The sequence below is a fragment of the Anticarsia gemmatalis genome, chromosome 18 (assembly GCF_050436995.1).
Source record: "Anticarsia gemmatalis isolate Benzon Research Colony breed Stoneville strain chromosome 18, ilAntGemm2 primary, whole genome shotgun sequence".
NCBI lineage: Eukaryota > Metazoa > Arthropoda > Insecta > Lepidoptera > Erebidae > Anticarsia > Anticarsia gemmatalis.
The window spans coordinates 7,080,250-7,093,938 of NC_134762.1; the positions used below are offsets into that span (position 1 = coordinate 7,080,250).

At 34.0% G+C, this 13,689-nt stretch overlaps 1 protein-coding gene across 4 annotated transcripts in view; it reads left to right on the forward strand.

Moving 5' to 3' along the window:
- The window catches only part of LOC142980661 (uncharacterized), a 119,259-nt gene that overhangs the window by 62,794 nt on the left and 42,776 nt on the right, over positions 1-13,689 (forward strand). For all 4 annotated transcript variants that reach the window (XM_076126171.1, XM_076126169.1, XM_076126172.1 and 1 more), the window contains exons 2-3: positions 2,474-2,609; positions 4,498-4,675. In XM_076126171.1, the coding sequence (XP_075982286.1) occupies positions 2,474-2,609; positions 4,498-4,675 (314 nt within the window). The remainder of the gene's footprint in view (positions 1-2,473; positions 2,610-4,497; positions 4,676-13,689) is intronic.

The following is a 13,689-nucleotide window of genomic DNA, read 5'->3' on the forward strand; positions in this document are numbered from 1 at the left end:
TTTATCTTAATATGCGTGATTTGTGTTTGGGCTGTTGAAAATTTATTTAATTTTGATTGTATTTGCAGTGTCTTCTTGTTTTAAAAATGGTTAGAGCTGTTGAATTTAATTTAAGATAAATCATATTCTATAGTGATTAGAACAGCTGAGACACTAGTTTGATCATAGTTAGTGACTTTAGATGGAAAGGTGCGACTGTTTTGCTTTTTTGTATTAATTGATTTTCAGTGTTGCGACATTCAATAGAATGTGCGTTCGGATAGATCGGAAACCGTAGCTGAAATTTAAAGCGTTAGAAATGGCAAAGCTTTACGTATACTATTTACAGGAGTATTTTCACCTTTTATCCGCGTAGAAGACAGATTTTCATAAAAATAAAAGTTTAGGGAAAACAACAGATTTCTTTAATCAACATTACATTACATTACAAATGTAACTTGACTATAATTACCGTCTTCGCTACCGCGATTTTCTACCACTATCGCCTACCGATAACCGGCTAGCTATCGAAGATTTTGCAAAACAATCCCAGCACCCCTAGCAGGTCTCGTAGAAACAATTTTGGTAGTACATTTTAATGTCCAACTCTTGATACTAGATGGTTGCTATTGTAGATAATAGTGCTTAACTTTAAATTATAAACCTAACAGTAACAGTAATCCTCCGGAAATGACATCACTCTTGTCATCGTGTTTCATAATACTATCATTGTAACATACAAGTAAAGACATACCTATATATTAAATGATTAGCATTCACGCGAGGACGGGACCGATGGTATCTGACTGTGCCTTTGTGCTAGACGGTCTGACATTGCCGATAGGGGACAATGACCTTGCTATTTGACCGATCTTTGAGTAAGGGTGAAGGCGTATGTAGCTAATAATTAAACAATTTATAACACGGCAGATTCGTACAAAACTTTAGGAAATACGAGGCTTATTGCGGAAAAAACGCTTTTTTATTTTGAGCAGATAATGGGCTTACTGGCTTTCGCAAACGTTTTGACCACATTATTTTTCATATATTGTTTTAAACAGTAGCCTATATTGACCGTACTTGGTCTAACATCCTGCTAAAGAAGCCTGTTATGCTTCTTTAAAACAAAATTTACCAACAGTTCGTAATCGGTTCAGCTATTTAACGTGAAATAAGAAGACACCGTTTACGAAAAATATCGGAATACAATATTTACAGCTGTACTTTTCAAAAACAAAAAATTGCATTTGGACGGTAGAACGATAAATGCTTACAGTCAGCAGCATATAGACAGCAGCAGATATTTAGCGCTCAGTATATTTTTCAAATACATACGTACGGGTATGTACGTGTCTCTAAGGGTTGTCCAAATGTCCACATTAAATTTATTTACTACAGTTGAGCGAGTTTTAGGCGTGTTATTGCTTGTTAGTAATTAAACATTTCTCTAGAGTAATGCGTGGTAATTAACACTATATCACTGTGTTACATGTACCTGCGTGTTATATTTACTGTAAAAATATTACTTGTTTTGTGGTTTCTAGATTATTTTGTAATTAGTTTTTCTGAGTCACTGTTTATAAGTTGATTTTTTATGACGTTTTAGGAGGAGGCCCTTGCCAATCAGTGACATTAATGGGTTAAAAAATAACGTTTTCAGTAAACTGGCTGTGATCACTGACCAATAGGCGTACAACTTGCAACTACAGCTAGTGTTATTTGCGCCGAAACGTCAAGCAATTCAAAGCATATAAAATGCATATTCGCGATAATTCCCATAAAACATTAAGTTATAAATTATTGCAATGAATATTTATTTCTCATATTGCACAAAGTAAGTGTAAATCAGTTGATGTAACGAGTAAGTTTCCATGTATATGTGCTGCGAGGTTAAACAGCATGCCTCGGGGAGCCTTGAGCTCGCTGCAGTTTACATAACGTTCTATACATAGAGTTTACACCACGCTTCGCTGGCTATAAGGACGAATAGGTTTACTATCGTATTAGTTGATTAGGTTAGAGAAGTTTAAGAAGCTGTTATTTTAATCATAGGATATTATTTAATTAATTTTTTTTTTATTTATAATCTAGACGCTCAACTATTACTAATTATTTAAGTCATTTTGCATAATTGAAATGGTTAGTAAAGTAGGTTAGAGGAACGAAGGACTAATTCATTGTAGCAAAATTTAATGACAAAAGCAGATGATTTCTTTTAGGTCAACATCTGTATTCAGAATATACTTTATAGGCTTACCATGCTCTCTTCCGGAATCTATTTGCCTAATTTCTATGAATATATAAGTCTTCTAAAAGTATCAATTAATCTTCAATTAAAATTACTATAATAGAAAAAGATTAATGTAATAGGAATTCTCCTAGCTCTATCAAAATCCTGTATAACAAACACAAGAAAAGTACTGAAAATTCTCTAATGTCTTTCAGTTCTCAGAATAAATACAAGTACTAATATTATTTTTCTATTGTCCCACAGTTGTGTACTGCGACTACAACGGGTCGGGGCGAGCACTACAATGGATAGAGGATTACCTAGCGAGGGATGTTCTTCCCACGCACGCTACTCGATGCACCGGCCTGTCATACACGTCGGGACAGAGCGAGATATACAGGTAAAACCTTTATTCTTATCGTATTAGGTCGAGGAAAAAGTATTTTCGCATTATAGTATGTATTAACTTGTAATAAAATCTCTTTGGCTTCAAGAATCACAAATGAGTACACGGTTCATTAGGTTTTGTTAGTGAGCTCTTGAGGTACCCAAATATCGAGCTTTTTGTGTAGAGAAAAGATTTTATTACAAGTTCATACATACTATAACGCGAAAAGACTTTTTCGCCGACCTAATATATACTAACTGACACGCACACGTGTTTCATCCCTTATTTCAGCCGGTAAAGCAGTAAGGTAATTTTCTGAAGATTAAAAAAATATATGCCAGCTTTTCATGAAAAAGAGTATGGATATCACCCTTATTTGAAGACTAGCATATTTCATGCGAAACTTTATAAACTACTACATTGAAACATAATATGTAAAACTTACATCTTACTTACTACTTAGACAATTTTTTTTCTGTATTATTTGGATTTTTACATACATCTTTAACTTTATCATTACCCTGTTCTGCCCTAATAACATTTTTTCAATTTGCACATCATAAAATAAGTAAACTATCTTCTTCAATATCAATATTGTCGTCAATTCGTCTACAGTAAGCTGTCTTATCACCAGTTCACACCGATACAAGGAATGTGTTCCACTGTTTGTTTTCCCTTACGATAGAAAACAGTGGTTATCAATCAGCTGGTTATCATGCCGGGTCATAGTGATAAAAGGTTAGTGTCGCACTCGTGTTTGTAAACATGATTAAGTGATAACCTGACACTATACTATAAACTATATCGTGGAGTACTAGATTATATTAGAGAAGGTACTTTTGTAGTAACGTTTATTCATCTTATTATAAAACATAGTCTAATTGGTAGTGATTATGATATATAATGTACCGAACGAAGTACGGCCACAGTTATTTATGCTGACTTTAGTCTACTGAATAGGGTCTTATGTACAATCGTTACGATATTGGGTTATAAGTACACCTAAGCAACATTTCGTCGTTGAGGTTATATTATTAAGTGATGAGGTATTAAGATAGTGCTTGGAATAGATGTGTTAGTTGAATAATCAGTTTAATGGTTCACAATACTCATAGATTTTTCATTTTTTATTTGTTATGAAGTCTGTTTACTGTCTTTACGGTTTCTAAGACTTGCCTAAGAGCTATGAATACTATCTTAGATTACCTAGTTACCTCCAGAATTTGAAACATTGCATTGAAGAGTTCACCTGAACGCATGCATATGATGTTAAATTCGAACTTTACACACGTACACGTATCTACGTAAGTTACCTACAAACCTTGCGAAGTTTCGAACAAACAAGCCGATCTAACCAATTTAGTGTACGTATTCCTTTGTAACAAAGGCCAGATGGTTTTAGTTCCAAGAAATAGCTGGTATTCAGCCGCATCTCATTAGGCTGCCCGCCAACCCTTTGAGAGTATTACGCCTTTAAGAAGCTTACGTTATTATATAAAACTTGGAATACATAGTGGCTTTATAGCAGAATTTTTGTTATAGGTAGGTAGTTTAAACCAGCAATCTTGCGGCTCGAATCTGCAACCATGAATATGGAGTGAAGCGAGACAAAACGAACTATTTATTCGTAGGTCATACAAAAATCTCTGCTCATGCAAAATGGCTCCCATTTTCATCAAAACCTCGTCGCTATTATTTAGTCCTGACCAATTTTCTTTTATAAAAAAATAGAAGATCAGAGCAGTCTTTTTTTGGCAAGATACTTTGAGGTTTACGAGCTATTCATTGGAGCTGTCTGGTTTCAACATATTAATGCTTCTTCCCATTTTTCGCATTGACATCTACACAAAGAAGACCTAAATTACAATTTTCAATAACAAAATCTCTTTTCTCCCCACAGATCAGAATCTAAGTCAATAATCAGGACGCTAGTGGGAGCGTGTCCTGAAGATGTGACAGTGGTTGGAGCAACCCTGGTGCGGTTCCTCAGAGCCCTGCGACCGGAGAGAGTGCTGTTGTTCGTGTCTTCACGGGAGACTGAACGACAGATCTCGCCATGGAGAGAGTATAATACTGAGGTAAGGAACTAAAACTGTTTGTTTAGTAGTAAGACTTATATCAGACTAGCTGACCCGCGCAACTTCGCTTGCGTCACATAAGAGAGTATAAGTCAAAATTTTATCCGTTTTTGTTACATTTTTCAATGGTACTCGGCTCCTATGGGTCGTAGCGTGACAATATATAGCCTATAACCTTCCTCGATAAATGGGCTATCTAACACTGAAAGAAATTTTCAAATCGGACCAGTAGTTCCTGAGATTAGCGCGTTCAAACAAACAAACAAACAAACAAACAACTCTTCAGCTTTATAATATTAGTACAGATTTGAATTATCTTATATCATATGGCACTCTACGTCATCATGCTTTGTTGACCTTGGGTTTTTTGACATTGCGGTCAAGACCTTTATCTCAGGAAAGTAGGATCATATTGCAAATACGGGAATCCAAGATACATTCCTGTATATGTAGGTATTGATACTCACTAGATTTATTTGGATGTATGGAAAAAACATTAATAAATACAATTTCAAACATAATAATAAAGCTGAAGAGCGTTCTACGACGAAATATAAATAAGGGGTATAAGTAACGATCGTTATTACAGACATTATAATATCCACAAATCATTGGATGAATCTTAAAACGTTTGAGAAATAATCGCTCGAATACACTCCATTTAACTCGTGTCTTTCAACTTGTATTATCATCTCTATAAAGTTTAATAGTCCAAAATATAATCGTAATATTCGAAGAAACAGCTCTCTATTAATAATTCAGTAACGAGAAATTCTATTTTCGGTATTATCGAGTATCGAGAGTTTGACAATTAAAATGTACTGCACATATAGTTCGTACCGCGCCCGCTAGAGGCGCTGATCAGATTTTTATACAAGATTTTCGGTAGCTAGCCGATTATCGATAGTATATAGTGATAGAGAGTCTCGCTCCTCATTAGGTTTTCATATAAACTTTGACGATACTGGTAAAAATTCGTACTAGTATCGTGGTAGAAATATTTTTATTTTGTTCCTTTCGTCTGAAGGTCATTAGAAACATGGTTTGTTCCCAAATATTGGGTGAACATGTAAACTTTTAGTTTACAAACAAAATAAATTAATTTTATACAAGCAAAGTTTAATTGGAACGTGTTCATAGAATGGTTTTTGTAAAGTTTGTAAAAGTTATCAGTTGTTAGTGGTCGTTTAGACAAGAGTTACAATAACGGTACGACAGTCGAGACCGTTTGCTGTTTTAAAAAGTTTAATGGGGTGAGAGAAGTAAAATGTATTTTTATGTTGCTGTACTTGTGATATCGATGTATCTTCCTAATAAAAAATGTTAATGCTTCGAAAACTACGATGCTGGCTAGGAAATGCCAAACATTTGATTCTTTCGTCAATCTCAAATGATGAACGACATCAGACCACAGCAATATGGAATCAGCTAAAAGACGTGAATATTTGAATAAACATCCAAGTAGACATGAATTGGAGAACCTCCTCCTTTTTTGAAAAAGAAGCAAGGGACATATGCAATAGTTCCGTAATATGTGTCACCAGTTAGGGGCTCTTCAAGCAGGTTTCAACCAGTGGAATTCCTATGACGGCAGTCTTACGTACTTTTACGACTATTAGGTAAATTAGGAGAGGCAGAGGTCAAACTGCACTGACAAATACAGATAGTAATCAACTCATTGGGTTCATGGAGGCAGATTATTCCAGGTTCCATTAAAACTAGATGCTGCCGGTGCTAATGAAGAGCCCAGACTTCAACGTTCCGAAGAATTAGTCTTTGTTAAATATGTAAATGACTTCGCTTTGATAGTAGACTGAATTAAAGAACTACCGCTTTATAATTTTGTTATGAATCTTGATAAGGAAGTAAGGGTATAAGTTGAAGTAGTTATTGCACTGTCGCACATTTGTGCAATGGCTTCAAAAGTAAGATCATATACCTACTACATACACACAGTCATACCCTTACTTGAAGGCAGACACCAAATAATGATTATACGACATGATTAGTATTCCTTGAAATCTATACTTACAGCAGAATCAAAAAAGTGAGAGAACATAAACTAAAATAAAAATCTATCTAAGAGTTTTTTAAATTCTAGAAGGGAGTCAATCAATGTAAAGCCCTAAAAAGTCGGCCTAATAATTATTATGCTACACTTTGATCTTTTCTTATTATGAAAGGGATCAAATGTTGATTCAATATTTTAGGCAAGTGAAGACAGATAGATTTAAAACTGAAGTGTAATATTCAAAAGCATCAAAGAAAAATCTGTCCACAAGTTTTATAGCTGTTGTCAACAGCACCATCAGGACCATAAAACATATATTTATCCCATCAACTCTTTATATGAAGCCACAAAATCTTCTTTTAATAACTCATAATATTTTACGATGCATAATTGCAAGTATAATTATATTATACGTTTTGATTTATAATAACATGTGATCTGTCAATACATCTGTTTGTTCACTTGGCTATGTTTCAAAATGGCTGCCGAGTGCCGATGATCAACACTTGCGCGTGATTCGAATTCAATATGAGCTTGGTTACACTAATCTATTGTGATTCTTTACTTATTATGGTAGATTGTTAGTTACTGTGAAAATACTTTTTTTATGATACAATAGTACGTACATTATTGGTATTTTTTTAGGAGCTTGCCACGGGTTATACTGTGTTAATCTAAACTAGCATCGAGAATCACTCTATTTATTGCTGAAAACCTTGTGATAAGCCGTTCAGTAGATTATGATTTTGTGGCGAATAGATAGACAGACGCGGCGAAGAGACTATTTTTCAATAATATGTAGTGATAAATTTGTGTACGATTTTGTCTGTAACAGTATAACAGATAAACAAACACGACACTTTCTAGTTATAAGTATATAGATTTATATGGAAATGATACTGCTAATTTATTGCCCTCTGCGTCAAACTCGAAAAGGTCTTGTTGCTATGTTTTACCCTTAATCGGCAACTTTTAATTACCCAATATACGAGTTGTGTAAATAAACCGCGGGCTTGGAAGCATGTAGAACCATTTTTACATACAAGGAAATTACCCACGTTTTAACTTTAAATATTTACTTCATTTTATTGCAAAACGTAACTAAAATCAAACAACACACGTTATACTTTGTAACCACGTTTAGTCACAACCAATACTTAAAATATCATAATTGTAAAAAGTCATATGTGCCTTTACGTTTCTTACATTTTATGCTTTTCTTCCACTACGATCGTTTTCCGTCACTAGTTCGTTTTAAATCGTTTCACTTCCAGTTATGAAATAGCTTGAGTGATACCAAAATTCGTTTAAATATACGCTCTTTTTCTACTAAATGTTTATCAGTTGCAAAAAGGCTTATGTACAGTTCAGTTAGTATACTTTACGACTTTTTTCAATTAAGTGTTTGCACGTTACAACTTTATCGCTTGCACTAGTGCTGGCCGATAACGCACCCTTGAATTACGTAATGGAAATACGTTTTATAGTTTTTGCATAATGAAAATATATGGGCGACACGTGGGCGCCGGCACGGACGTTCAAACAACGATAAATAATGTATACTACTTCAATACCTTATGTACTTGCCCTACGTGGCATTTGAATTGAAGTTATTCTTGTAAAACGTTGAATAAACTGTTTTTCTGACATTTTATTGTATAAATTTCGAAATGAAAAGGTAGGCCTATACATAAATTATTCGTAACCTTTTCGTTTTGAGGTATTATTTAAAGAGTTTTATTAAATTGCTTCTCCCTCTAGCCAATTAAATTGGCTACTAGATGTTGAATATTCAAATAGTTGTTTAAAGATAGATACATATAATCCTCTCTGATTGGCTTTACCGCGTTTGTTCATTAGTGTTTGCAAAGTTGTTTCCGTAGACCACTTTGTAAGGGTAGTTGTATTAAGGGAAAACATCCTATTCCGTATTCAACTAACTTTTATCACAAGAAGCAAATTACCGTCATAATTACACGAACTTGATTTACTTGCCTACCTATATTGACACGCAAGAAAATACGCGGTGCGTTGCCGCTTTGGCCCAAAAACAAAATACTTATGTAGAATGCCTTGATTTTTCAAGAAATAGTAAATGGTACTACGAGCTCAATATTATGGATTCTAATTCTGGAAAGGAAATTAAAAAAATGTTAAGTTTGATAACATGGCAATGACCTTGCCCCTTAGTGTGGTAAAAAAAAACTATTATGTCCCATGGTTGCTTCACATGTCTATTGTCTACAGTTCAACTATAATTCCACATCATCAAATACATAAATCCAATCAACAATAAAACCAACAATTGATTAAGATGCCGCCCACGTTCCCGCACTAAACTACAGCCCGTATGTTTAGCATCATGTGCATTGAATGCAAGCTTACGAGCCGCTAGTGTTATCAGCGAACGATATCGTGTACAACACGTGACTAGCACGTTGCAGGCCTTGGACTATATCTAAGATGTTGTGAATCAGTTTTAGATGATTTGATATTTGAATGATATGCTAAAATTGATTTGGAAGAGGAAAATGCTTGCGTTTAAGTGAATGAAATCCTTAGCTTAATAAAGAGGTATGAAAGATGGACAAAATATCTAAAAGGATTGATGTTGAATCGATTACGTATGAACAAGGAATCGTGTAAAATATGCTTTTACTTTCTTGGATTTCCACAAATCTTGGGTGAGCTTGAATTAAGGATACGGATAAGGTTGTAGATATCAAAACATATTGTAGACATTTAAAGCCGATCATCACTCGGACTTTTTACATAAAATTAGCGTCAAACTGACGGTCCTAAGCTGCAATTAAAATGGAAGAAACAGTTCTTAAAAGAGCTTTGAGAGCAAAAATTTCTCCCTAGGTAGGAATATTCCTAACTTTGATATGTAAACTCAAAGAATCAGTGCATAATCAAGCGCATATAAACCTGATTAATTTATACAATCATCATCATTGTCATACGTAACTATATCGTCATAAATATCTTATAACGAAGATATACGTACAACATTTTAATCAAACCTCGTGTTGTATGCGTGATCACAAGAGATTCACAGAATCACGTCAGCAATTTTAAACCTAAATGAAATTCTTAGCATTTTGGTAACATATGGCTCAAAGCTACTTGGATATGATGTAATACATATTCTCTGGAACATTGTAGAAACAGATTTTGAATCAGAATGCTAGAAGTATAGGTATTTGTTTAAAATTTGTTTAAAATTATTGATATTGGAATTGTTTTTGATCATTGAGGCGTAGTTCAAACCGGACCTTACGTATTTTTTAAACCACTTTTCCCTTTGAAAACATTCAAATGTGTAGTGCTAATTAATTAACGTAAGTAAATGAAACCTTTTCAGGCTATATTGAACCTAAAAAAACATTTCACTTTTTAAACAATTCAGAATGCATGTTCTGTATTATATAATCCTAAAAACGTTCTGTTAATAAGACTGGACCTATGGACAGTACGTAAGAAGTAAGAACTTAAAGATAACACAACGTAAAATGTTAACTTAACTAAGTTTTAGTTAACCAAGTACTGAACTATTTAAATACTGAAAAGTTATGATAGGTCAGTTAGCTATTGGAAATTGACCTTTAATTGTAACGCTTGAAGGTCTACGGCCTTCGTGTGAAGTCTTATAAGTCACAAGTTCATGTGCAGTGGTTATGTGCGATTATGTGGGATTTTCACCTTTGTATTGTATAATAGCTGCTCACAATTATAGCGTAGAATGTGATGGAAAAATTGTTCTTTAGAAGTAAAGGTCTTTATTTCTAGTAAGAGTTATTATATTACTGTTGCTTATCAACAAGAAGAGTATGGACAGGTTTGTCAGGATAGTTACGATTTTTAATGACGGAGTAATAGGGAAAAAGAAGGATCTTATTGATAAGGTTATGCCTTGGATGGAAAATTGGAAATCAGAAGTAGGTAATATAAGTAATAGCAGTTCATATAAAAAGTAGATAGAATAAATACTTCGTCGACTGGTGATCGTAAAAGTGTCCGATATGTCCTAGCAGGTACAAATAACAGTATGTTGGTCATTCAGTCAACACCCCCGATCATTTTGATAGGTATCTAAAATAGAATCTGGTTAATTACTACGCCAAGAAAAACATATTTTTAATTATTTAAGCTCGGATACAGGACATTAACGTGAGAATTGTAATAAAAGCGACTATCACCGGCTGTTCGGAACAAAATATGACTTCCTGTGGGAGTCATAAAGTTTATATTGTTTGTGGTACCAGATGCTACGAGCACCACAGTACATTGACGTCATAGCGCCATTATATTTACCTATAAGTAAAGATATTTTACCTATTTATTTATAGTTGAAATGACTCACAGACAAGCAATATCGGTCAAGCCCGTGGAAAGTGATTTTCCGTTTCGGAATGGTTCAAAGATAGGTAAAAAAAATGATTGGTATGTTAGACCATAAAATGAAAGTCATGGCTGGACAAGAATGTCCTCCCTGGATGAGGGAGGAAATTGGTTATGACAAAAAACAATGTTTTTCATACTAAAATGAGCTATTCACTCATGTTAATCAGGGGCATAAATATGCACTACTTGTTATAAAGTCTCCATAATAATAATATCTATACTTTTAAACTACTACTGGAACTAATCTAACCCATAATGTGTAACACTAACACACACGTTCTAGTTCCCTTATCAAATCAGATTACCACACAAATTATGAGTGCACCAACTGTAGCAGGCAACTTACGTTCTTTCTAAATAAGGGGTTCATCCTTTAACCACGCGTATAAGCAAGCTTTTAATCACCCCACACATACGTAATCAAATTTAAGACCTTCCGAATACCTAAGATATTTTTAACTTGATAACTATGTCATATTCCATTCAAAATTTCATGAAAGGATTTAAGCACTTCGGTGTAAATCTCGTGCAATGTTTAATAAAAAAACCGCGGGTTATATTACAAAACATTCCCTTTTTTCGGAAGACTTTCTTTTTCTTTCAAGTGTCATGTGTTTACTGGTCGATCCCTATCATGACCTCTTTCCATCTGACCTTTAAATATACGTAGGTAGATAAACGTTATCCGTTAAAGTATTTTATTATATGCTTGCTGTTCGCTACAGCTTCCCCGTGTGGGTGACGTTGCAGATTAAAGATATTCTTGATATAATGTGGAGTTAGCTTTGTTGGATATTTATACTTAAGGTTATTTTATCAAAAGAGAAGCTTTTCCTTTTAAGAAATAGGGAATGAGGTGAAGTAGGTCTGTGCAGTCGTTTTTAGAAATGGTGGTTGTAACATTTGACTTCTTTTTTATATCCTAACTGGCTGTCAAAGTTCGTGATAATAATTTTATAGACACAGTAACTGTAGCCCTTTTCGCTCTTAAAATGCATAGTATGGATTCCAGTAGATAATTGGTATAATTTTGAAAAAGAAATGGATTTAAAGCCTTAACAAAGCAGTTGTTTCCAATTAATATTAAGTCACATATCTTAGTCGATACGAACTAATTAAAGACATCAATAGAGTTATTTATCCTACTAAAAAGAAGGAAAAAGGAAATTTGGCACTATCGTCATTCTTTGTAAGAATTATACTGTCCGGAGTCCAGTTACTTAAGAAGATTTCTACAAAGGGCCAAACCTTTTTCACAGACAGACTAAAGATTGTAGATATTTGTTCTGCTTGGATATAACTTTTGATATCAGTAGCAGACCTTCTTATCTTTATCTTTACATGAGTCGTGTTTTTCTTTGTTTTACTGGTTTTAAGACGAGTTTTGTATTGTCAGTTGATTTTGTATGATTATACTACGAATATCTTATCTTGCCAGTATACGAAATCTACGTCAGCAACGCGTTGCAAACCTATCAACTTCGTCAAGGACTTTTATCAGTCGCAAAAATGGTCGCAGTTGCCATTCATGCATATTTTGAATGGAATATGACATAGGCCTTTTGAGCCATGAACGAAAGTCCACCGATCCTAATTGACGGCACTTTAATCATCTTTAATAATATATAGATGGATAAAGGCCAATGATAATGATAGGATACAGTACAGCATAACGTGGAATAATCTATTAAAAACCAGTATTTCACTGATAATTCATCATTAATGGTATAAGGGATAATAATATCTAATGTCTGAAATCTGGAGATAATAATATTATGAGCAAGTGATAAAGACAACTATTCAGTGAGCTAATTTGCGGAACAGATTACCTTAATTAGATTTTCTTAGTCTTGCTATCTAATAGCATAATCTATTATTTTTATCAGGTTTCTTGTTATTAAAGTAATATTTTGTATCTAACAGAATAGAAGTAATTACAAGCACTGTCATTACTTCTTGCAACGATACCTATATTTAGTTGCACTTCTAAAAAAACATTCACAAGATTCCTGCACGGAAAATCTTTATAATTTTATATGAAAACAAAACAGAAAATACGCTTCGAAGCGCCACTTAAAACATTTTTAAATTAGCAAAAGCAAGCAGCTTTTTAGTTCACCGAGATGTTATTTCTTAGTTACAGTTTCCCCCTATTTTCATAATATAAATATGTCAATCTCCCATTTTGAAGTATATTGTTTGTTCACGGCTATTAGAATGTCTGAGAGTGTTTAACGATTGATTTATTGAACGTCAAAACGTCGTTGAAAATAGATTAATGGTGTTCAGCCATATTGAGAAACAGATGTTCCTTGATGATAGATCATTTGACATGGAGTGTGGCATGCTGAAGTTAATATAGGACGCTGTTTGCTAGCCTGATCAAAGAATACGATTTAAATGTATTGATTGCGTTTATATTTGCATTATAACATGCATAAAGCATGTGTTTTCCGGAGATCTTAATACACAGAAGGGCTGAAAATATTAGGCATACTGCACATATAGGTATTCGATTTGGCAATCAGCGGGCGGCAAAACCGATGTGTGGATAAATTTTCGGGACAAAATGCCGCTCAACGTCACTGTGCCTGAA